Source organism: Callionymus lyra, chromosome 15 (assembly GCF_982586985.1).
Source record: "Callionymus lyra chromosome 15, fCalLyr1.hap1.1, whole genome shotgun sequence".
Taxonomy (NCBI): domain Eukaryota; kingdom Metazoa; phylum Chordata; class Actinopteri; order Syngnathiformes; family Callionymidae; genus Callionymus; species Callionymus lyra.
Genome location: NC_141832.1, coordinates 5002132 through 5025062, shown reverse-complemented (window position 1 = coordinate 5025062; position 22931 = coordinate 5002132). Strand labels below are relative to the sequence as shown.

Here is a 22931-nt window from a genome sequence, read left to right as displayed (position 1 = left end):
AAAAAAAGCTTTTTATAACAACATATGTACAGGGTCGGGGGTCGGAGGTCAGTTGGTCTTGGGGAGCCTGTAGACTCCGGTGGAGACCAGCAGCTGGTGCTCCCGGACCTTCTTCTGCAGGAAGGCCTCCAGCTCGTTGATGTCCATCTCCGTGACGACGGGTCCGGTGGCTACGAAGATCCGGAGCATGGAGTGGATCCGGTCCAGAGTCATGCTGTCCAGGTTGGTTAACATGGCTTGAATGTAGGCCCAGAAGAGCTGAGAGGACACACACACATGGAGGCTCACTGTGTGTTCATGTGTGTGTTCATGTGTGTGTGTTCATGTGTGTTCATGTGTGTGTTCACGTGTGTTCATGTGTGTGTGTTCATGTGTGTGTGTTCATGAGTGTGTTCATGTGTGTGTGTGTTCATGTGTGTGTTCTTGTGTGTGTGTTCATGTGTGTGTTCATGTGTGTGTGTTCATGTGTGTGTGTTCATGTGTGTGTTTTCATGTGTGTGTTCATGTGTGTGTGTTCATGTGTGTGTTCATGTGTGTGTTCATGTGTGTGTGTTCATGTGTGTGTGTTCATGTGTGTGTTCATGTGTGTGTGTTCATGAGTGTGTTCATGTGTGTGTGTGTTCATGTGTGTGTGTGTTCATGTGTGTGTTCATGTGTGTGTTCATGTGTGTGTGTGTTCATGTGTGTGTTCATGTGTGTGTGTTCATGTGTGTGTTCATGTGTGTGTTCATGTGTGTGTGTTCATGTGTGTGTGTTCATGGGTGTGTGTGTGTGTTCATGTGTGTGTGTTCATGTGTGTGTTCATGTGTGTGTTCATGTGTGTGTTCATGTGTGTGTGTGTTCATGTGTGTGTGTTCATGTGTGTGTGTTCATGTGTGTGTGTTCATGGGTGTGTTTGTGTTCATGTGTGTGTTCGTGTGTGTGTGTGTGTGTGTGTGTGTGTGTGTGTGTGTGTGTGTGTACATGTCTACATATGTGTGTGTGTGTGTGTGTGTACATGTCTACATATGTGTGTGTGTTCATGTGTGTGTGTACATGTGTGTGTTCATGGGTGTGTGTGTACATGTCTACATATGTGTGTGTGTGTGTGTGTGTACCTGCAGCTTCTCCTCCCTCTGCTCAGACTGAGTTGTGGTGTTGGAGTCTCTCTCCTCGTCGCTGTCAATCAGCATCACTTCTCTCTCCATCTTCTCGCAGGACGAGATGGTCTCCACCACACAGTAGCTGCTGCCGAAACCAGAGGCTCCCGGCTCCTCCCCCGGCCCGCCGGGCTCCTCCCTCAGGACCCCGTGCTGCAGCCACAGAGACAGTTTCCTCTGGACCAGCTCCTTCGGGGCGCAGAGCTTGGAGCTGAGCTCGTCCAGAGTCCAGGAACCTGGAGGAGGAGGTTAGAGAAGATCTGAGGAGGAGGAGACCAGCGGCAGCTCACTCTTGTCCTGGAAGTGCAGGATGATGGCGGCGTGGAACGGAGACACGGTGAGGTCGGTCAGGGTCCTGTCCTGCAGCTCCAGGTCCAGAGTCACAGAACCGAGATGAGGCTTCCAGCTCAGAGTCCTCATGGCCTGAACACACACTCGTCAAGAGAGGTCCTACAGGAGCTGCTCAGTGAAGCCCCACCTTCAGCTTCTCGTAGCGGTGAGTGTAGGCGTCCATGGCCTGACGCACCAGCGGCGGCAGCTCCAGCTTCTCGTCCTTGAGCGGCGGCCAGAACTCTGAAGACAGGATGATGGAGGAGAGCGGCAGAGGAGAGCGCTCGTCCTCCGCCAGACGCGCCTCCTCCTCGCTGATGTTGCCGTTGATCCTGCGCGAGTCGGCCATGTCCTGCACACACACACACACACACACACTGTCATCTCGCTGTTGTCGTGTGTGTGTGTGTGTGTGTGTGTGTGTGTGTGTGTGTGTGTGTGTGTCGGACGTTGTCGTTCACCTTCAGCATCACCTCACAGTAGTGCATGTGAGATTCTCCGAACCTGAGCTTCAGCAGCTCCACGTTACGAATCTCCCTGAAACATAATGAACACATGAAGTGTGTGTGTAGTTGGTGTGTGTGTGTGTGTGTGTACCTGGCAGTGTTGTAGTGTGTGTGTGTGTGTGTGTGTGTGTGGGGGGGTGTGTGTGTGTGTGTGTGTACCTGGCAGTGTTGTAGTGTGTGTGTGTGTGTGTGTGTGTGTGTGTGTACCTGGCAGTGTTGTAGTGTGTGTGTGTGTGTGTGTGTGTGTGTGTGTACCTGGCAGTGTTGTAGTTGACCTGGTGCAGCAGTCGATCTGCTAACACGGCTCTGTACTCGTCTATAAAGATGTCTTTGCTGCCGTAGATACTGACCAACAGGCTGATGATGTCCGAGGAGCGGCGCTTGGAGCCGGACTTGTCTGAGGAGGACTCTCACGTCAGCGGGTCTGAGGAGGACCAGAGGAAATGGCGGACTGACCTGGCACGGCGTCGGTGGGGTCGGGGGTCCAGTCCTCCGAGTCGGCGCCCTCGTCGTCGCTGTCCTGCATCTCCAGGGTGACGGGGTCTCCCCTGGACAGCTCCGACGCCAGGTCCGTGCAGCCCTCGGCGTCCCCCGTGAGTCCCGCCACGATCTGCCTCACCGTGTCCTCGCGCGTCCTGGCACCAGGCACCGGGTCAAACACGGGGTCGGGACACGAGAGGGTCCGAGGACTCACCTCAGGTACCTCCTGATGGGCTGGCAGGCCACCTGCAGGACCACCATGGACGGGTCCAGCTCCCGCAGAGCCTTGATGGCGGAGATGTAGACGGTCAGGATGTCGGAGGTGTGGACGCCTGCGGGGGCAGCCGGGCCGTGAGTGCGGGGTCCGGGGCGAGGGGGTCCCGGGACTGACCTGGGTGCAGCAGGCGGCTCTCGAAGGCGGACTTGAGCGAGTTGAGCAGCTGCTGGCGCTGGTTGGTTCTCTCCAGGCAGAACTTCAGGTCCTCGATGGCAGCCTTGGACTCTGGGAAGTCTGAGCGACAGGTTTGTTCTTTCAATCATCAAATACTCTGAGTTTAAAGGTTGAATCTTGGTTACATGTGTGTGTTCATGGGTGTGTGTGTGTGTGTGTGGGGGTGTGTGTGTGTGTGTGTGTGTGTGTACATGTTAAAAAATGTAATATTTTCTTTTAAATTCTAATATTTTTGAACGTGTAGTCTTTTAAATTCAATATAAAATGTTATAATATATAATAATAGTCACCAGACAATACTCTCTATTACACCAACATGTTTATATTGTATTTAAAAGACTGAATTTAGAAAAAATATATGATATGATTGGAATTAAAATATATTAAATTGAGTAAAAAAAACAAGAAAAACTTGACTCATCTTTCAGCCAATCATACGACGCACAGACGATCACATGACTCTGTGCTCTGTTGGTTTTGTCTGGTGACTCTATTATACCAGCATTTATATATTGAATTTAAAAGACTATGATTTAAAAAAATTGTTAAATTATTCCATAAAAAAAACGATTTAACTTTTCAGTATTGGAAAAGAAAAAGCTTTAAAAATTTAGCTTTTTTGATGAAGTTTTTGGTTTTAATTCATCAATAAAAATGCAGTATTTCAACATACAAATTATTTCAATTATTAAATGTAAAGTAATTAAATTCTTTAAAAAGACCTTTTATTAAAAGTGTTTAATCCAAAGGGAAGTGAAACATTCGTTTGGGAGTCTGGTCGTCATGGCGACGGGTCTCACCTCTGATGATGGAGAAAAGCTCCTCGATGCGCATGTTGACGTAGATCCTGCAGAAGAACTGGTGCAGGTGACACCTCCACTGCTTCAGGACGGAGCTGCCGGGCTCGGGCCCCGCCCGGGCCTCGTCCTTGCAGGCGAACACTTTACCGAGCCAGCCCAGAACCAGCTCCAGCCACTGGGCCGCCACACAGAAGACATGTCAGGACCAGGAGGGGGGCGGCAGAGAGCCGGGGGGTGTGGGGGGGGCGGAGCCTCACCTTCCGGAAGTCGAGCAGGAAGGAGCGCTCGTACTCGCCGCGACAGTGTCGCTCCATCCTCTGCTCGATGAGCCGGTGCAGGATGGAGGTGATGGCGTCGGTGCTGACCCACTCCAGCAGCTGCAGCCTCCAGCTACCAGAACCAGCATCAACATATTGAGATTTGATTTGATTTCTTTTTTTAATAATGTAATTAAATCAGTTTATATTGAAAGTTTGAATTTGTTTTTACTGAAATATTGTTTATTATTTATTTATATTTATATATATATATATATATATATATTATTTGTAAATTGAATAATATTTATTGTCAAATCATTTGTTTTTAAATATTGAATTTAAAAGAAAACTAATGAAAAATATGAGATTGATATTCTTATTCCAATAACTGAAATATTAATTGTTGTAAATTCAATGTTTCTTTACTATAATAATAAGAGTATTTCAAATATAAAATGTAGGTATAAATAGTTACACCAGACATTACCAACAGAGGAACGATCTACTTGATCTAGTGATTCTACGTGGTCACATGACCGTGAATGTTTTATATTGAATTTAAAAAGGTATTGAATCAAAAACATTTATTTTTTAAATAATTAGGATTAAAATATCGAACTCTGTGTTTTAAAGAAAATCTTATTTCCAAACAGGTTTATTTAAAGAAATCAAAAATAGCAATTATTGAATTAAATTATTTAAAAATGTATAAGAAAATTCAATTAAAAAAAAATCAAAGTTTCAACATTTGAAAAGTTCAAACAACGCTGACAAACTTCCACCAGTCACATGACCTGATGACATCACACAGACCAGGAAGTACTCACAGGATGTTGCTCAGATCCTGCAGCATGCCCATGGACTCCTGGCACCAGCAGTGCGGGGTCGCGACCCTGCACCCGGGGCACAGCTGACCCCCCGAAGCGTTGAGCACCTCGGGAGGATCCTCCGCCGCCGCCGCCTCCCGGTCCATGTAGACGGAGAAGGTCCGGCTGTAGAACTCCTGGACCCGCTCCTGCAGCACCGGCGCCGGGGAGAAGAGCAGCAGCCCCCGGATGATGGTGAAGGCCTGGTCCTTGAGGCCCCGCAGACCGGGGTCACGGAAGCCCGCGTGGCTCTGGTCCGGCCACGACCCCAGTTTGTCCAGAACCACTGGAAGACAGACGAGATGATGTCACTTCCTGCCGAATGTCATCGACGTGCAACCCCCCTCGAGCCATAACATTATGACCAGGGGTGTTAGAAAACATCAATACACTTAAATATCGACCTTTATGGTCACGATACCGTTTTATATTTAGATTATTTATTCACATTTTGAGGGATTTTTATTTCATTTTAGTTCTAATATGGTTTATTTTTAAAGTTAATTTACACATACAAATGTTGACAACAATATTTTATTTTTATCATTGATTTTTTTTCGTTGTTGTTCACATTTCAATAAAGTTCTCATACAAATATTCGCAGCATTTGTTTATTTCTGGGTAAACAATTCGGGCGATGACTGAGGACGAGAGGACTACTACACCATCACTGTACACCATTATGTATCGTCAGATTCTTGACAATAAATAACTATAACCACCTCTGTCAGGTACTGACCACTGCAGAGAAAGAGAGTTGCATCGATAGATAAAAGTCAGTGACACCCGGATCACTGGAGGTCCTCGCTCACCGAGGTACGGGTCCAGGCGGTCGTGGAGAGTCCTGAAGGCGTTGAGAAGAACCCGGGCTCTGTCCGGCTCCTCCTGCTCGTTCTCGCGCTGCTCCAGTCCGGACCAGAACTCGGGAACCACCGACGACGACAGACGGACCTGCAGGGACTCCAGGAGCCAACTGGCGACGGATCTGCCCAGACCCTGGTCGCACAGGACCGCCAGCGAGTCCGAGAGCCTGTGCTCCAGCAGCACCGGGCAGCCTGGGGACACCTGGAGGAGAGAGAGGAGAACTTTTTGGTTCTGGACCCAGTGGTGTGAGTGACACACACAGAACCACACACACACACACTTTATTGACCATAAAATGACCACAAAGCCATGAAACCTGACCAGGAGATTTCTCCAGGCTCGAACTGAACCAGCACTTGTGTTCGGTTCGACAGTTGTTGGGTCGAACTCTACAGTGTTTGGAGCTGACACTCACCAGAGCCGCCGTGACTGTGTCCCAGGACTCCGCCAACCCGAGCCCAGAACCGTCCCCGGACTCCATCATCCTCTGACGTCACAACAACTGCTCCAGATATCGAACTGAAATTCTTCCCCGCGTTTGGTTGTTGTTTGTTATCGTAACGATGAAGCTCATCCTGCGGAAGACAAGCTGTCAAGTCTTTTACTTTAGCGCCATTTTCCTTTTTCTTCCTCGTTGGTTTCTGCAGCGTCGTCAGCTCACTAGCGCCGCCGCTGGACGGAATGACGCCAGGAAACGCAAAATCAAAAATGAAATAATACATTTTATGTAGGAGCGCTCTTTAAAAAATATAAAGGACATTTTATAAGAAGTAAAGGAAACTGTAAAATGTTATATTTATATATATATAATATCATAAAAAGCTGTAAAATAAATTATTTTAGATAATAGTGAAATATTCGCAGCTCAAACTACTTTGTTGCCAGAAAATCAAGCAGACAATGAAACAGTAGGACGTCGGTTTATTGATTATCAGAGACAGTGAATCAATACTTTTGTTAAAAAGAACACAAATAAAAAAATAAACACATGAATGAGTCCAGTTGGATGGAGACGAGGTCGCGACCCCCGGGGTGCTCAGCAGCACTTCTTGCCCCTCTTCCTGCGGTCCCGGTCCCGGTGAGCGTTGATGTTGACGGTGTTGTCGTGCTCGCGCTCCCGCTCGGCCCGGTTCTGGCTCTGCTTCTTGGCCCGCAGGACCATGTGGGTGAACGACATGAACATCTGGAAAAAGCAGCAGCAGCAGACCACGAGTCAAGAGACGGACGGACATCGCCGCGGCAACGGGGTCGTCACCTCTTCCACGTTGATGTTCTCTTTGGCACTGGTTTCGAAGACTCGCACGCCGACCGACTCGCCGAAGTGCTGCGCGTCCTGACTGTCCACGCGCTTCCTGGCCGGGTCGTCGTTCTTGTTGCCCACTGAAACACACTCGCGGTCAGGCGGGAACATCCTCGGCCTCCGTGTTTTGGGGTCTCACCCAGAATCTTGCAGACGCTGTCGCAGTTCTGGGAGATCTCGTTCAGCCAGCGCTTCACGTTGACGAACGACTCCGGGTTCGTGACGTCGTACACGATGATGACGCCGTGAGTGTTTCTGTAGTAACTGTCGGGGGACAGAGAGGTTCAAGGCAGGGGTGAGAAAATATACTGCGAGGATTCTTGTCATAATTTGATTTATATTTACAATTCACAAGTAAATATTCACGGCCATTGTTCCTTTTTGCCACTACATGGCAGCAGTCATTAAGTCCTTCACAGCTAAAGGAAGAACTAAATTCCACATGATCCCAGTGATGGCTCAGGACGAGAGGATACAGTGACTCCAGCAGCTTTTATAGTGGATGTTTAGACATATATTTTTTTTAGAAATGTGTAAGGTTTAAGGTTCATATTAGTGTGTAAAATAATAATGGAAAATAATTTCAATTTACATGCAAATATTCATGGCTTTTGTTCATTTTTGTGTTGCAATCAAACTTCCTGCCACTAGATGGAAGCAGTCATTACGTCCTCAGCAGCTAAAGGAAGAATGATGACTGAGGACGAGAGGATACAGTGGCTGTTAAAGCTGATGTTCGGACATATTTTGGTTTGAAAACAAATGAAAGTAGTTACGACTTCGTCAAGAGTCATGTGGTCTCTAAATACTACAACACCAGAGTCAAGTACTGGACAATACTACACATATATACTTGTTACTACACTATCACAACACCAGAGTCAAGTACTGGACAATACTACACATATATACTTGTTACTACACTATCACAACACCAGAGTCAAGTACTGGACAATACTACACATATATACTTGTTACTACACTATCACAACACCAGAGTCAAGTACTGGACAATACTACACATTTATACTTGTTACTACACCATCACAACACCAGAGTCAAGTACTTGACAATACTACACATATATCCTTGTTACTACACTATCACAACACCAGAGTCAAGTACTGCACAATACTACACATATATCCTTGTTACTACACTATCACAACACCAGAGTCAAGTACTTGACAATACTACACATATACTTGTTACTACACTATCACAACACCAGAGTCAAGTACTTGACAATACTACACATATATACTTGTTACTACACTATCACAACACCAGAGTCAAGTACTCCACAATACTACACATTTATACTCGTTACTACACTATCACAACACCAGAGTCAAGTACTCCACAATACTACACATTTATACTCATTACTACACTATCACAACACCAGAGTCAAGTACTCCACAATACTACACATTTATACTCGTTACTACACTATCACAACACCAGAGTCAAGTACTCCACAATACTACACATTTATACTCGTTACTACACTATCACAACACCAGAGTCAAGTACTCCACAATACTACACATTTATACTTGTTACTACACTATCACAACACCAGAGTCAAGTACTCCACAATACTACACATTTATACTCGTTACTACACTATCACAACACCAGAGTCAAGTACTCCACAATACTACACATTTATACTCGTTACTACACTATCACAACACCAGAGTCAAGTACTCCACAATACTACACATTTATACTCGTTACTACACTATCACAACACCAGAGTCAAGTACTCCACAATACTATACTATCACAATATATTGTATCGTTGTCCCTGTATCATGATATGTATCAACAGTTTCCTGACAATCAACAACCATAGTAAAATTTACTCATTTTTTACTCTCATGTCGACTAATGTTGATTAGTAGTAAGAAGAGTAATCGGTTCTCTTAGAGTTATAGACAAAAATGTTTGTTCATTTTAATGTAGCGACTGGAGCTCAGTTGTCTTCATCTTTGTCCAAAAAGACACTTAAAAACATCCAAATACCTTCAGACTACTCGTCTGTAACGTCAATCTTATTGATTAAAATTTGTTTACTTTCTTTAATAATACACGAATACAAGAGGGATGTTACAGACGAGCAGTATAGAGGTATTTGGATGTTTTTTTTACCGTCTTTTTGGACAAAGACAACTGAGCTCCAGTCGCTACATTAAAATGAACAAACTCTAAAAAAGAACAGATTACTCTGAAAAGAATCAACATTAGTTGACATGAAAGTAGAAAATGAGTGAAGTTTGAACTTTTAAAAATCATAGAAAACCAGCTGAAAGAGTCTAAAGCAACAAGTGAGAGTCGATCTGGTCGCGGGTGGTTTACGTGGAGGTGATGGTTCTGAAGCGCTCCTGGCCCGCCGTGTCCCAGATCTGAAGCTTGACTCGCTCGCCGTCGATGTCCACGGTTCGGATCTTGAAGTCGACGCCGATGGTGGTGATGTAGCTTCCTTTTTAAAGAAGAGGACGACAGACATGAGCGGACGGACGAGTCGGACCAGTCGGTTCCAGCGGACTCACCCGAGAAAGAGTTGTCGGCGAAGCGGAGCAGGAGACTGCTCTTACCCACATCTGAGGAAGAGGAGATCATCATCATCATCATCATCATCATCATCATCACACACGAGTCACACTGGTCGAGTCGTAGATTCAAAGTAAACTGACTCGAGTCTCCGATGATGAGCAGTTTGAACAGGTGGTTGTAGTCCTTCGCCGCCATGACTCGCTGACTCGTGATCCAGATCAAAGTGTGCCGGCCTGTGGGGGGTTGGGGGGGGGGGGGGTCACATCATCATGAGTCCGCGTCGGTTCCTCGAGTCCATGTCAGTCTTGAGGAGATCCAGCAGCGCATACGGAAGTCCTCACGCCACCATGGTGGCAGCGGGTCATGTGACCGTTTTAAAAATAAAGCACTTCCTGTTCCAAGCTTCTTTTCTTCTTTCACTTCTGCCCGAAAAAAAATCCACTTCCCAGCCTGGTCACGTGGAACACCAGCTGCAGGTGAGACGCCGAGGTCAGGAACACATGTATCATGAGGTTTATCCCCTTTATTTTTACTAGTTTATTTTTACTTCTGTCAAACACAAGTCAATCATCGAGTTATTTCAACAAAAATATAAAGTGTTTTAATAAATCAATCACTAAATTAAAAGAGTCCAACATGGATCTTTAAAATTTAGGGAAATATTTGTTTCAATTACGCAAAAAACTTTCCCCACGGACCAAAAACCACGACAGTAACTTACTTTCTAATCTTTTAAATATTAAAATATGAAAAAAACATAATTAAAAGCAACTGTTTCTGAGCAAGAGATAAGTTATCAAAATAAAATTCATAAAAATGCTTGAAATGATTTAACGATCCCTGAAGTAGTTGATAAAGTTTATAGACTTTATTTAACACTAACGCTGTTTGGAAATCGACGTATGACGTCATCACCAATGTATGAGTCCGCATTTTTTTATTAATCAAATATGTTTTTTTTTTTTAAGAATTGCAGTGAACAGGCGTTGAATCCCAACAAAGACTTGACAAAAAAAATCAGTTCAAGTCAAACATTTGTCATAAATCTATTGACCCGCCGAGCTGTCACTCAAGAAACCATCTCTGACTTCCTGTAAACGCTCGAATCAAGATGGTGTTAAAAATCTCAGCCGAACCGAGAGTCGCGGTTCAACACACGGAGGCGAGATCGATTATTCGGAATAGAATCCATTCTCGATAAGTTATCGATTAGGTCCCATTAACACCGGAAGTGATTTCGGCACATCTTGAAACTTTTATCGCCCGTGAACACAAGATGACTGACAGCGCAGCGACACCGGGTTCTGTCGCGACATGTTTGACGCCGAATTGCTCCCGAGACACTCGACTCTGACTCGGCCAACTTTTGGGTCGTAGAACCGCAGTGGTTCCGCCGATAACCGCGAGAACGTAGATGCGGTGGGAATCTTCTACGGAGTTCTGAGCGGCGCGCGGGGCCTGACGCTGACTCACCGCGAGCACCGGGAACTTTCGCTCTCGAGCCCGAAACTTTGACCCGACGCCGGAGACACTTACCGCGGTCACGAGGCTGCGCGGGTGCGGCCGGTCATGGTCGGAGAGGAGTGGGTGTGGAGGGGAGATGAAGAAGAGGGTCGACTGAGGGGTCGCTGGAAGTTCAGGAAGAATCTCGTTCACGGACCACACCTGCACCCACCTAACTCATGGTGCGTTCAAGGGTGTCGGGAAACGGGGCCACTGTTGTGGGAAGGAGACGCAGCCGCAGTGTTGACTTGGAAGCCCCGCCCTTAAGACGATCGAAAATACTTTTATTGACGTTTTTTAGAGGAATGTTATTTAATAGAAACAAATAAAAAGATTATTAGAGGCGAATATAAAACATGTTTATGTATACGATGCTAACGGTTAGCAATTAGCTCCGCTAGAAGTTTCTTGTTTAGATAATAATCCTTGTTTTGTGAAGTACTAAACAAGTACTGACTATGCTTTAAAAGTGTATTTTTTTTTTTTAAACTAGTTTAACAAATACTAGAACTACTTCATTAACAAGCTATGTGAGAAAAAAACATGTTAACGACAGATCCCTGGACATTCAAAGTTTAGTCTTTCATGATTATATATATATAATATAATTATTATGTTCTTCATCTTTACATTTTGTTTACAAACATTGTATCATCTTGTTCTCTTTATTCTTGTTCTTATTTTGATTTATTTTTTTATGAAAAATTGCTGTATTTGCTGTGGCCATTGGAAAAAAACAATTTCCCCGAAGGAGACCTGCTGAGGGATCAATAAAGTTCTACCTTACTATGAAAGATCTATTTGGACCAATATTTACAACAAATACTTCATATTTTAATAACTTGTTGAAAAGTTGTACATGTTTATAAAATAGTTTTCTTTCAGCAACAAGGTCTTGGAGATTCGTGCCATGCGTGTGGAGGAAGAAGTCCGTGACTCGGGTCCAGACTCGGTTCTAGATGCTCGTCCAGCCCAGATGTTGGACCCACAGTGATGGGGGTAAAAGAAACTCGGTGGAAATAAAATGTACAATTGACTTTTATTAATCCATCTTGAAGAACACGTTAACAAGGAATTGAAGGAAGTTCACATTTACGCTTCCTCGTTCTCTCGATCATTCGCACAAACTAAACATTGATCCTCAGGCCAACATGGCCGCTGTGAGGGGCGTGGCCTGGGCCGGCGCGTCCGACGTTTCCCGCTCCTGCCGACGGAGCGCGTTCACTTTTTGCCGCGGGGCCGTCCGGTCGGGGAGGACTTCCTGTCGCCCCTGCAGGTGGAGAAGATGATGTCAGAGGACGAGTCAGAGGGTGTGTGAGTGTAAGTTAGTAAGGAAGTCATTTTTATTTGTATAGCGCTTTTCCAGACCAGGGTCACAAAGCGCTTAAACAATCAAAACAATATTCAATAAAGTATATACTTTAAAGATCAAGATAAAACTGAGAACACAACAGGAGTTCCAGAAAATCAAGGAAAAGCCTGAACAAATAAAAACGTCTTAAGATGTTTCTTGAAGGAGTCAGTAGATCCATCAAGAGCAAAGAGAGAGAAGATCGTTCCAAAGCTTAGGAGCAACAGCCTGGAAAGATTTCTCTCCTCTGGTCCGGAAGCGTGTTCAGGAACCATCAGTAGATTCTGATCCACAGACCTCAGAGCCCGAGCTGGGGTGCAAGTCTGGATCAGATCACTGATGGAAGGTCTGACCATGAATAGATCTGAAAGTAAGAACCATAATTTTAAAATGATCCTGAAAGAAACTTGAAGCCAGTGAAGAGTTTTAAGGATCGGAGAAATGTGAGTTCTTCTACTAGAGCGGCTCAGAATTCTCGCTGCAGAGTTCTGAATCAACTGCAGACGAGACACATCCTTCTTGTTAAGACATGAAAACAAACTGTTACAATAGTCCAGACGAGAAGAAACAAACGCATGGATTACAAGCTCCAGATCATGTTCCGACAACATTTTTCTAAGTTTAGAGAGTTTTCTCAGTTGAAGGAAACAGTTTCTGGTCAGTTTTCTGCAGTGTTGAACTAGAGACATACCTTTATCAAATACAACACCCAGGTATCTCAGGCTCAGTTTGACAGACTGACCTAAGTCACCCAAGTACTGACTCAACCCTGGAATCTTATCATCAGGAGCAATCACCAGAGTTTCAGTTTTGTCCACATTAAGCTGTAAAGTGTTTTCACTCAGCCATTGTTTGATTTCTAGCAAACAATTGACTAAGCTGTTCAGCCTTTGGGGCTCAGTTGGGTCAAAAGAGCAGTAGAGCTGGATGTCATCAGCAAAAATGTGATAAGAAACATCTGGAAATCTCTGAATGATTTTACCAAGGGGAATCAAGTACAGCAAAAACAATAAAGGACCCAGAACAGAACCTTGAGGGACTCCACACAACAGATCTGCCGATTCAGACCTCATTTGATTGGCAGATACACTAAAACTGCGCCCAGAGAGGTAATATAAGAACCATTCTAACACAGAACCAGACAGTCCCACTTCATCCCTCAGTCTTCTCAGCAGGATCTGGTGATCAACTGTGTCAAAGGCTGAGGACAGATCCAAAAGAACCAGAACAGTGAATTTACCCGAGTCAGCCGACATCATGATGTCACTGGACACTTTCAATAAAGCTGTCTCCATAGAGTGATGTTTACGGAAGCCAGACTGAAACTTCTCATGGATGTCGCTCTGATCCAGGAACAGCTGCTCAGACACAACCTTCTCCAACATCTTGGACAAGAAAGGAGCTTAGAAATAGGCCTGAAACTACTGAGGTCAGTTGGGTCTAAGCCTGGTTTTTTGAGCAGAGGCTCCACAATGGTATGTTTAAGTGCATTGGGAAAAACCCCTTTGGAAAGGAGAGTATATATATACACATATATATATATTGGTAACCCAGGGGCCAATTACATCAAATACTTTGATAAAAAGCCTACAAGGAAGGTCGTCATCTGAGCCAGAGGAGGGTTTCATCTTGTTCACTAGTGCCGAAATATCACCCAAAGATACAGCAGTGAAGGAGGACCAAGAGGAGGAGAGGGGCTCAGAGACAGTAGGGGTTCCAAACAAAGGGGGAGAGATTTTCTCTCTGATCAATTTAATTTTGTCAATGAAAAATCTCAACAATGCATTGCTGTCAGCTTCACAGAAGACGGGCGTGATTTGAGGAGCAGGAGACCCGAGAGAATTAATCGTGTCAAACAACACTTTGGGGTTTTTCCTATTTGCTGCTACCAGTTTTCTGCTTTAATCAGATCTAGCAGTTTCTACTATCTCATTGTAAGAAGTCATCAGATCCCTGAGGTGAAGTCTGTGCACCTCAAGTTTAGTGGACTTCCAGAGACGCTCAGGCTTTCGACAAAGTCTCTTCAGACTCAGGAGGTCTTCATTTGTCCAAGGGCACCGTTTTTTATGAATTTTCAAGTTCGATTTAACAGGCGCCACTTGAGTGTGTGTGAGAGACTCACCTGGGGTTGGACCTCGACGTCCTCATGGATGACGGAGGAGAGTAGCTGGGAGAACGAGAATCTCGAAGTGAGTCTGCAGGAATCCTGGCGGGTCGGGCAGGACTGTTGACAAACACAAGCGTTAAAGTTATGTCAACAATCCACCAGGTGGCGCCAGAGTGTGCGTTACCTGGCTCTTTTCTTCTGGTTGTCGCTTTCTGAGGAAGATTCCTGAGTTTTGGCGGCGCTGCTGGAAAAGACCACACATGAGGACCAGTTCTTAGGTCATGTTTGTAGAGAGCACTGATCTCTGCTCTACTCAGAGTCCCCATCTGATGACAGTACTTCTACTCAAGGACCGACTATAAATATAATAATACGAGGACAGAAGTGGAAACTACTCACCGTTTCTCCTGCTCAGCCTCAGAGTCTGAGCTCTCTGAAGACGAGGAGGAGGAGGAGGAGGAGGATGACGACGAGGAAGATGAGGAAGATGAGCTGGAGCTGCTGCTCTTCTGCTTCTTCTTGTCGTCGTTAGATTCTTTTCCGTTGATGCTGCCGCTGCGCGGCGGTGACGGGTGTCTGTCCTCCGACTGAGCCGGTGATTTTCTGGACATGACGACGACCACGTGTTTGAGGTCCTGCTGGGATCTCTGTGCGAGTGAAGAGTCCTTGGCAGGAGCCTGCTGGAGACCAGTCTTCTCCGGCTCAGAGAGGGAAGTCATGCTCTTCTTTACTCGCTGAGGCGACGACGAGGATGAGGACATGGAGCTGGAGGACGAAGACGAGGAGGATGACGACGAGCGATGCGGCTGTGCCTTCATCTGCTCCCTCTGCTGGTTCTTCTTAAGGTCTTCCCTTCTTTCCCTTGACAGGGACCGGCTGGTCCTCCTCTGAGGACCTGGTGAACGGCTGGTCTTCCTTTGCGGAACTGGTGACCGGCTGGTCTTCCTTTGAGGAACCGGTGACCGGCTGGTCCTCCTCTGAGGAACCGGTGACCGGCTGGTCCTCCTCTGAGGAACCGGTGACCGGCTGGTCCTCCTCTGAGGAACCGGTGACCGGCTGGTCCTCCTCTGAGGAACCGGTGACCGGCTGGTTTTCCTCTGAGGAACCGGTGACCGGCTGGTCCTCCTCTGAGGAACCGGTGACCGGCTGGTCCTCCTCTGAGGAACCGGTGACCGGCTGGTCCTCCTCTGAGGAACCGGTGACCGGCTGGTCCTCCTCTGAGGAACCGGTGACCGGCTGGTCTTCCTCTGAGGAACCGGTGACCGGCTTGTTCTCCTTCTCTGAGGAACCGGTGACCGGCTGGTCTTCCTCTGAGGAACCGGTGACCGGCTGGTTCTCCTTCTTTGAGGAACAGGAGACCGGCTGGTTCTCCTTCTCTGGGCAACCGGTGACCGGCTGGACCTCCTCCTTTGAGGAACAGGAGACCGGCTGGTTCTCCTTCTCTGGGGAACCGGAGACCGGGAGTGAAGGTTTCTCCTCTGAGGAGATGGAGAGCGACCAAACCTGAGGAGGAAATAGGTGGAGATGGTTCACAACTATAAGTACCTAGGTGTGTGTCTGGACAGTAAACTGGTCCTGTAACACAGACCATGTATATATGAAAGTTCAGAGTAGACTGTACTTTCTGAGGAGGCTCTGATCATTAAACATCTGCAGGAAGCTCCTCTGCATGTTCTACCAGTCTGTGGTGGCCAGTGTTTGATGCTGTGGTGTGTTGGGGTGAGAACGTGTCCAAGAGTCAACAGGTTGATCAGGAACTCTGTGGTTGAAGCTGGACTCACTGGTGACAGTTGCAGAGAGAAGATCACTGGACAAACTACGGTCCATCATGGACCATCATCCTCTGAACACTGTCATCAGTGAGCAGAGAAGCAGATGGAGCACGAATGCTCCTCCCATGATGTAACACTAATAGACTCAGGGACTCATTCATTCCTCGTGCTATTAAATAGTTTAATTCTGACATGAAAAGATGATATTCCATGTGAATCTTTGCATCTTTGTCATTTTTTTTCTTTTTCTTAATCTTTAAATTGTGTCATCTTACACTTTCTTTTTATTGCAATTTGTTCTTGTTTTATGAATCTATCGTCTGTGTTGCTGTGTGCTGGAAAAACATTTCCCGAAGGACACCTTCAGAGGGATCAATAAAGTTTATCCCTCCATATATTCCTTTGAAAAGAAATCGTGCAACTTTCCACTGACCTGCCTGGCGGGCTCCTCCTGCGGGGGCTCCGGGACCTGCTGCGTCTCCTTGGACTTCTGGGTCTGGCTTTGTACTGCCTGCCGGGGCTTGGAGATCTACTCCGCCTGGCCGGGCGCGCCCGTTGCCACTCGTTACCCCGGTCTCTCTCGGACCAGGGGCGAGGGGATCCTCTGCTTGGACGGGGAGGGGGGTCCCTGTACTGCCGCGGCGGAGTGCTTCGGCCCGTGTTTCGGGGAGGACTCGAGCTCGGTCGAGCCTCCTGAACCCTCTGGAGGTTCCTCCGGTTGTCGGCCGAGCGCTCGTGCTGGGAGGGGTCTCCTCGTCGGTCGGCGGGTGGGGGGGCACTGGGGCTTCTCTCCCGACTGTACTGATGAGGGAGTTTAGCAGGAGACAAGGAACTTTGCGGGGGTCCCTTAGCGCGGTCTGCAGATGGACTTTGGTTGCGTCCGTTGGCTATATACCTCTGAACAGCCGCTCCGATGACTGAACTCTTCGTCTTGTTCCCTTTCTCAGTCTGGTCTTGATCTGAAGACTTGGACGAAGATGAAGAGGAAGAGGAGGAATCACTGTCACTACCGCTGCTGCTGCTGCTGCTACCACTACTACTACTGCTGCTGCTGCTGCTGCTGCTGCTGGCGTGTTTTTTCTTCTGCTTCTTTTTCTCCTCCGCTTCCTTTTTCCTCTCCCTCTGGTCCTGGACCACCTTTGGACCTTCTGCCAGACGGACACCCTCTCCCTTCAGTCTGTTGTCTGCAGGACTCCTCTCCCTCACGTTCACCTTCTGTTTGACCGACTCTCGGTCTGACTTCTTCTTCTTCTCCTCCTCCACGGCGGAAGACCGAGCCTCAGGTGAGGAGGACCTCCTGGAGGAGCGTTTGTCCGCTTTCGGAGACATCTGAGGAGCCATTCTTTTCCCGGCCTCCTTCTTCTTGTCTTGCTCGTGTGGATAAAGGTCGCCGCTTCTCCCTCTCCTCCCTCTGGTCATGTCAGGAGGTGGTGATGGAGAGGAGGAGTTGCGCCTGTCTTCGGGTCTAGCTCTGGTCTTTTCCTCCACTGCCTTTTGTCTGCTTGTAGTTTTGGGCGGAGATGGAGATGAAGAGTCGTGTTGATGCTGCTGGAGCTCTTTCTGTTTGGTCCCGTTCTTCTCCTTTCTTTCTTTGCTCCTGGACCTTCTCGGCTTCTCCACCTCCCTGCCCTTAGGCCTACTCGCCTTCTCCACCTCTCTGCTCCTGGATCTCCTAGACTTCTCTACGTCCCTGCTCTTGGACCTCCTGGACTTCTCCACCTCTCTGCTCCTGGATCTCCTAGACTTCTCTACGTCCCTGCTCTTGGACCTCCTGGACTTCTCCACCTCTCTGCTCCTGGATCTCCTGGACATCTCTACCTCTCTGCTCCTGGACCTGTGCCCCCTCTGTTTTTCTTTGCTGTCTGAGCGCCTTCTGTTCTCCTTCTTGATATCCTGGCTCTTGGGATGCCTCCTCTCTTTCTCCTCATCCCCGTTTCTCTTGGTTGGTTCTGGCGAAGGTGAAGAGGAGTCGTGTCTCTTCCTGGTCTTGCCCACTCTCGTCTGGTCAGCTCTCTTCTGCTCCGAAAAAAACAAAGGTCTGTGAGTGTCACAGACCTTTCAATTGTTCATTGGTCAGGTTCAGACTCACCCCTTCATCTGCAGGATGCCGGGAGTTCTCGTCGTTCTTCCGCCGGCCACGCTCAGGGGATCTGGCCTCTTTTGTCGAGTGGTTCTTATTGGGAGCCGGGATGTGCTCCAGCAGCACCAAGGAGTCGCTAATTGCACAGAGACACAAAGTTGGGGTTGAGCAAAACACCTCGAAATACAAGGGACCACAGACACAAGTACCGTCAAGTGTTGCCACATTCAAACACAACTCTACCATAAAAGCACCACAATGACATGTGTTACAAACATGTGATGATGCGATTTAAACGGCAGATTAACTTCAACACAACCACATAACTTAGTGGGAGGTGCCAGGGTCAGGTCGTTGTTGCGTAATGTTGAAATTGCAAGTTCCAAACAAGTGTCGGTAAATTTAACAAGTGGAAACTTAAATGGTCGCCACTTTGTGGATTGGATGGTTTTGAGAACGTGGTTTGCAAACGAGGGACAACTGTACACACACGTCCTACTTTAGGCGACGTGAAGACATGAGATGGTTATACCTGTGATCCGAGCTGGTGGAGTTGCCGCGGCGACGAGATGTTTTGGTACTCTTTGCCTTTTTCTTTGATCGTTTGCGTTTCTCCTCCGATGAACTTTGGCTGAGGACAGAAACCATTCAGACGTCAGCGTCGACTCAAGGTCAGCTCCAGTGACGAGCACCGACAAGACCGTTCATTGGTCGACGCATGATCGGAAGACTCACCCTTCGCCAACGTCCGCCGCCGCCGCCTCACTGAAACAGAAAATTGACAGTTGACGACACTTGCTATGGAAACGTCGAGCCCACGTGTTAACAATACCGTTTCTTCTTCTTCTTCTTGGACTTCTTTTTCTCTCTGCGTGGAGACGGAGACGGACTTTCGGAACTGCAGAGAGAAGCAACATGGGGTGATCATGTGTTCGCCATTTCGGTACAATTCAAACGTAGATCAAACGCCTCACGTCCGCACTCACCTTTCCCGGTTCTTGTTCTTCTTCTTCTTCCGACTGCGCTTCTTGGGCGGAGAATCAGAATCTTCAGAATCTTCCACCAACCTGGGACAGAGCATCGCTTGAGAAATACACATTTACAGCGAGAGAAGAGCCAAGAAGGCCTGTTGTTTATCAAGTTTTGGCTTCATATGAACACTAAAATCTTAATGTAGACATGCATTTCAATAAAGTCGGATCAGAATACACAATTTCTGTACCAAGAGACAGACTTTCACTGTGTAACTACTGAGTACTACTGAGCAGGTGAGGATCAGCACCGTCAAACAATCACGAGACAAACCCAACTACCTACAGTCCAAAAAACTCACGTGTATTTCTGCTGCTGCTGCTGCTGCTCTCGTTCCCTCTCCAGTCGCTCCTGCTCGCGCTTCTCCTTCTCCTTCTCCTTGCGGTCGGCATGGAACGACGATCCGTCCACGTAGTCGCTCGAGATCCCAAAAGCGGCTCGAAGACGATCGTTCTTCTGCTGGTTGGCCGCAGCCAGCGCGTGGGTCTCTGTAGCTCTGTTGGAAACATGAAAAACTTCCAACAAACTGCAAAGTACCGCGAGTGCGCGACGGTCCAGATACTCACGTGGGTCTTTCTGAGCCTTTGGCCGAGGGCTCCTGCTGCTCTTGAAGCATCATGCGGAAGCTGTTGACCTTCTCCTCGATCTCCTCGGCTGAGTATCTGTCAGAGATAAAAACCCCAATTAACTCTGGTTTGCTCGTCAAACAACTGTCAATATGGCAGCAATTCTCAGTACATTACTGCAGCTCCGAGTTCACCGAGAGACGGTTGTCAAAACAATCGCCATGGTTACTATACATGGTCCTCACCCCTGCTCCTCCATCATGTCCTGCAGCTCGGCACACTTGACCTCCAGCTGCCTCTTCCGCTGGTGCTCCAGGATCTCGGCGTTCGGCTGCCGGTTCAGCTGACTCTCCAGCCGCTCGCGGTCCTTCTCGTCACGCTCGCCGCCGCGCTCGTCCCGCGGCCGCTTGACCCGTACGCTGGACAGGTTCCGCTGGACGTAACCGTTGGTGCCGCTGCCACGAGGTGTGGTGAGGCCGATGCCATTGTACATGTTTCTGCAGGTGGAGAAGATTCGACCATCAACAACAGGATCGTCAAGTCGACGTGGGACTGAGCGACTCTTGGTTTACAATTTTTCATCCTGGAAGACGTCCGTTCAATTATCGGCCTGTTTATCGATTGGACATCATGAGATGGTCGTGTTCTAAATCTTCTTAATTATCTATAATTTCTTCCTGTATAGGGTTGAGGAGGCGTTTTAGAAACTTCTGCAGAGATGTCGACCCGCTCATCCCTGAGGTTTGTCTCCTGAATACCTCCCAAAAATGTGGATTGGACTATTGTACTTTTCAACACTTATGGAGTACTATTGTAATACATTTAATTTATAAAACGTTAGAAAGGATGGTTATATTTGTCTACACTTGCCAAGCACAGTTTTTCTTATAATATATTTATTTGACTTGTTTTTTGTGGACTTTTCTACGGTTGTTGAGCACAGTTTTTTTATATTATGTTCATATATTTCATTTTATCCAACTTGATTTGTTATTATAGTGGACTGTTATACACAATCAATAATAACATAACATAAGAAAACTGCGCTAAAACTGTGAAGAAATATATAAAATGCCACTCTTAACAAGACACGTTATATAAAATAAATAACATAATAACAATAGAAGAACAATGTGCTCAGCATTTGTAGGAAAAATATAACTTGTTCTGTTGCTATATTTGTTACTGTGAGACTAGTTTATATCGAACTATATGAGAAAATAAAAATCAATGTAACATATTTAGAAAGTTACTAGTGTTTCACGTGAGGGTTTCTGTGACGTTCCTCTCGTTAGAGGAATCTCAGGAACCATGGAAGAGTATTTTACTGAATTTTCTTTTATTGACCACCGGACGGTTTTGATACTCGTCTGTGCAAGTGTGTCTTTAGGTTTTAAAGTTGAATCCTGGTCACAAACACGCGTAAATACCGTAAATATACAGGATCAAATACTGTGTATTGGGGAGAAACCAGGACGTCGTCATGTCGATAGTGGGTCAAGACGTCACTTGTTGGCTTTGGTCGCGTCGAATGGATACAAAACCATCTTCATTGTCCAGTTTTGACCATTGAAAAAAAAACACATTATCGATCAATTTAAAGAGGATTTGTGGCGGTTCACACGTGCGCCACAGAGGGCCTGCTGTTGTTCATCCGAGCTAGTCTAGCTAGTCTAGCTAGCGAACGTTAACACCGCGAGACATGCTATTTACGAGTCGAACTTTGTGTCGGTAAATACTAGTCTAACGACGACAACATTACCTTTACCGTGTAATGTCGAGCTGAGGCTCAGGAACGACACTTGAATAGCGTCAGTGCCGCAGCCTGTGAAGCTAACAAGCTAGCATGCTAACGGACTTGATACTCACCAGAGTTTCCTCCGCGGGCGGACAGACCTTCTTCGCCTCGAGTCTTCGGCGACAAATAAAAAAAAAAAGCTCGTCTCCAACCCAATGTCGATACTTTTTTTATCACAAATAAGTCGGTTCGGTATTCGCCGGTCAGCGGTCAGTTAATCTTAAAACACAGGAGGGAACAAGATGACGATGGAGTGACGTCACGGGACAATACGTAACAACACGGAACATTTTTTAACAATTATAACCGGAAATGTATATTTATTTCACGACAACACACGATGACAAGTAGGATTAGCAAATGTATATATATTTTTAAATTCAATTAAATATTATCGATGTTAAGAAGTGTAACACCCAAATGTACCGAGAGGGGGCGACAGAGCCTGGTTGTGGCTGCGACTAAAGATAAGTTTAATGTTCAAACGAAGATAAAAACATGTTTAGAAAGCTTTAAAAGATAATTATTAACATCCATTAAAGCCTGGAGTTGTTCCTTCCGTCCAATTATCCTGTTTTTACAACGCGCGCGACGACGGAAGTACTCAAACCATGCAAGATAAACTCAAATAAATGAGTTTAAATCAGAGTCGAACACGTAATAAATATAATAATAAAAGTAAATAAATAATAAAAGCGTTGGAAGAGTTCGAGTCTGGTGCGATGGACAGGTCGAGGTGGTCAGACTGGCTCTAAGAATCTCTCAGTGCTGGATTACGAAGCATGTGGGTGTCAACAGTCGCGGAGGCTTCTAGGAATCCACGCACAGCACGTTCTAATACCAACATCCCATAATAATCCCGATCATGTCTGCTGAGGCAGACCCGTTCAAGTTCATCCACCATTTAAAAAATAAAGTCAAATAAATCAAACCGTAAGAACTCCAGGCCTCGGCTCCTGCAGTGGTTTGAGAAATGCCGCTTAAAGAAACAGTGTCTTTGTAATAGTCAGAAGGGCAGAGTGACTTTTATTTTGAAAGAACAAACGTGTTGTCAGAAGGTTTTTATGAATGTGATGAATTGATGAATGACCTTCGACCCTCTCTGCTGGTCATAATGATACGGTCGACTTCTTCCTCAACAGTTGTCGGGAAACACTGTGATCG

The 22931-nt window shown here is 46.5% G+C and overlaps 3 protein-coding genes across 5 annotated transcripts; all 3 read right to left on the bottom strand.

Moving 5' to 3' along the window:
* Positions 1 to 18: 18 nt before the first annotated feature.
* Positions 19 to 6311, bottom strand: anapc2 (anaphase promoting complex subunit 2). Its single transcript, XM_087808509.1, has 14 exons — positions 6112 to 6311; positions 5645 to 5897; positions 4794 to 5118; positions 3964 to 4096; positions 3707 to 3881; positions 2847 to 2966; positions 2670 to 2787; positions 2432 to 2610; positions 2231 to 2372; positions 1931 to 2006; positions 1618 to 1821; positions 1430 to 1562; positions 1098 to 1375; positions 19 to 258 (listed from the first exon to the last, which is right to left on the bottom strand). Exons 1-14 carry the CDS (start codon positions 6178 to 6180, stop codon positions 49 to 51), a joined length of 2415 nt encoding a protein of 804 aa, XP_087664635.1. The 5' UTR covers positions 6181 to 6311; the 3' UTR covers positions 19 to 48.
* A 291-nt stretch (positions 6312 to 6602) lies between these two features.
* Positions 6603 to 11299, bottom strand: LOC148064577 (ras-related protein Rab-35). 2 transcript variants are annotated; one of them, XM_087808515.1, is made up of 7 exons: positions 11095 to 11299; positions 9699 to 10028; positions 9555 to 9605; positions 9361 to 9484; positions 7136 to 7260; positions 6952 to 7076; positions 6603 to 6879 (listed from the first exon to the last, which is right to left on the bottom strand). In XM_087808515.1, exons 2-7 carry the CDS (start codon positions 9751 to 9753, stop codon positions 6733 to 6735), a joined length of 627 nt encoding a protein of 208 aa, XP_087664641.1. In that variant the 5' UTR covers positions 9754 to 10028; positions 11095 to 11299; the 3' UTR covers positions 6603 to 6732. The 2 variants fall into 2 exon arrangements, with proteins under 2 accessions (XP_087664641.1, XP_087664642.1); XM_087808516.1 differs by having other exon boundaries at positions 9699 to 9791.
* Positions 11300 to 12081: 782 nt separating this feature from the next.
* srrm2 (serine/arginine repetitive matrix 2) lies at positions 12082 to 22004 on the bottom strand. 2 transcript variants are annotated; one of them, XM_087808507.1, is made up of 14 exons: positions 21839 to 22004; positions 20215 to 20466; positions 19970 to 20065; positions 19705 to 19899; positions 19358 to 19438; positions 19204 to 19269; positions 19107 to 19136; positions 18904 to 19002; positions 18381 to 18507; positions 16725 to 18307; positions 14919 to 16022; positions 14704 to 14763; positions 14535 to 14636; positions 12082 to 12331 (listed from the first exon to the last, which is right to left on the bottom strand). In XM_087808507.1, exons 2-14 carry the CDS (start codon positions 20460 to 20462, stop codon positions 12283 to 12285), a joined length of 3840 nt encoding a protein of 1279 aa, XP_087664633.1. In that variant the 5' UTR covers positions 20463 to 20466; positions 21839 to 22004; the 3' UTR covers positions 12082 to 12282. The 2 variants fall into 2 exon arrangements, with proteins under 2 accessions (XP_087664633.1, XP_087664634.1); XM_087808508.1 differs by having other exon boundaries at positions 14704 to 14760.
* Between the last annotated feature and the right edge of the window lie 927 nt (positions 22005 to 22931).

Coding starts and splice junctions, on each gene's coding strand:
- anapc2 (XM_087808509.1), bottom strand. CDS start 6,180: ATGATGGAGTCCGGGGACGGTTCTGGGCTCGGGTTGGCGGAGTCCTGG. Junction 4,097..4,793: donor CAGGATCTGAGCAACATCCT/GTGAGTACTTCC, acceptor TGGTTCTGGTAG/CTGGAGGCTGCAGCTGCTGG. Junction 1,563..1,617: donor ACCGCTACGAGAAGCTGAAG/GTGGGGCTTCAC, acceptor GTGTGTGTTCAG/GCCATGAGGACTCTGAGCTG.
- LOC148064577 (XM_087808515.1), bottom strand. CDS start 9,753: ATGGCGGCGAAGGACTACAACCACCTGTTCAAACTGCTCATCATCGGA. Junction 7,261..9,360: donor TTCAGAACCATCACCTCCAC/GTAAACCACCCG, acceptor GTCCCCCGACAG/TTACTACAGAAACACTCACG. Junction 7,077..7,135: donor CAGCGTCTGCAAGATTCTGG/GTGAGACCCCAA, acceptor AGTGTGTTTCAG/TGGGCAACAAGAACGACGAC.
- srrm2 (XM_087808507.1), bottom strand. CDS start 20,462: ATGTACAATGGCATCGGCCTCACCACACCTCGTGGCAGCGGCACCAAC. Junction 20,066..20,214: donor GACATGATGGAGGAGCAGGG/GTGAGGACCATG, acceptor TATCTCTGACAG/ATACTCAGCCGAGGAGATCG. Junction 19,137..19,203: donor AAGAAGAAGAAGAAGAAACG/GTATTGTTAACA, acceptor TTTCTGTTTCAG/TGAGGCGGCGGCGGCGGACG.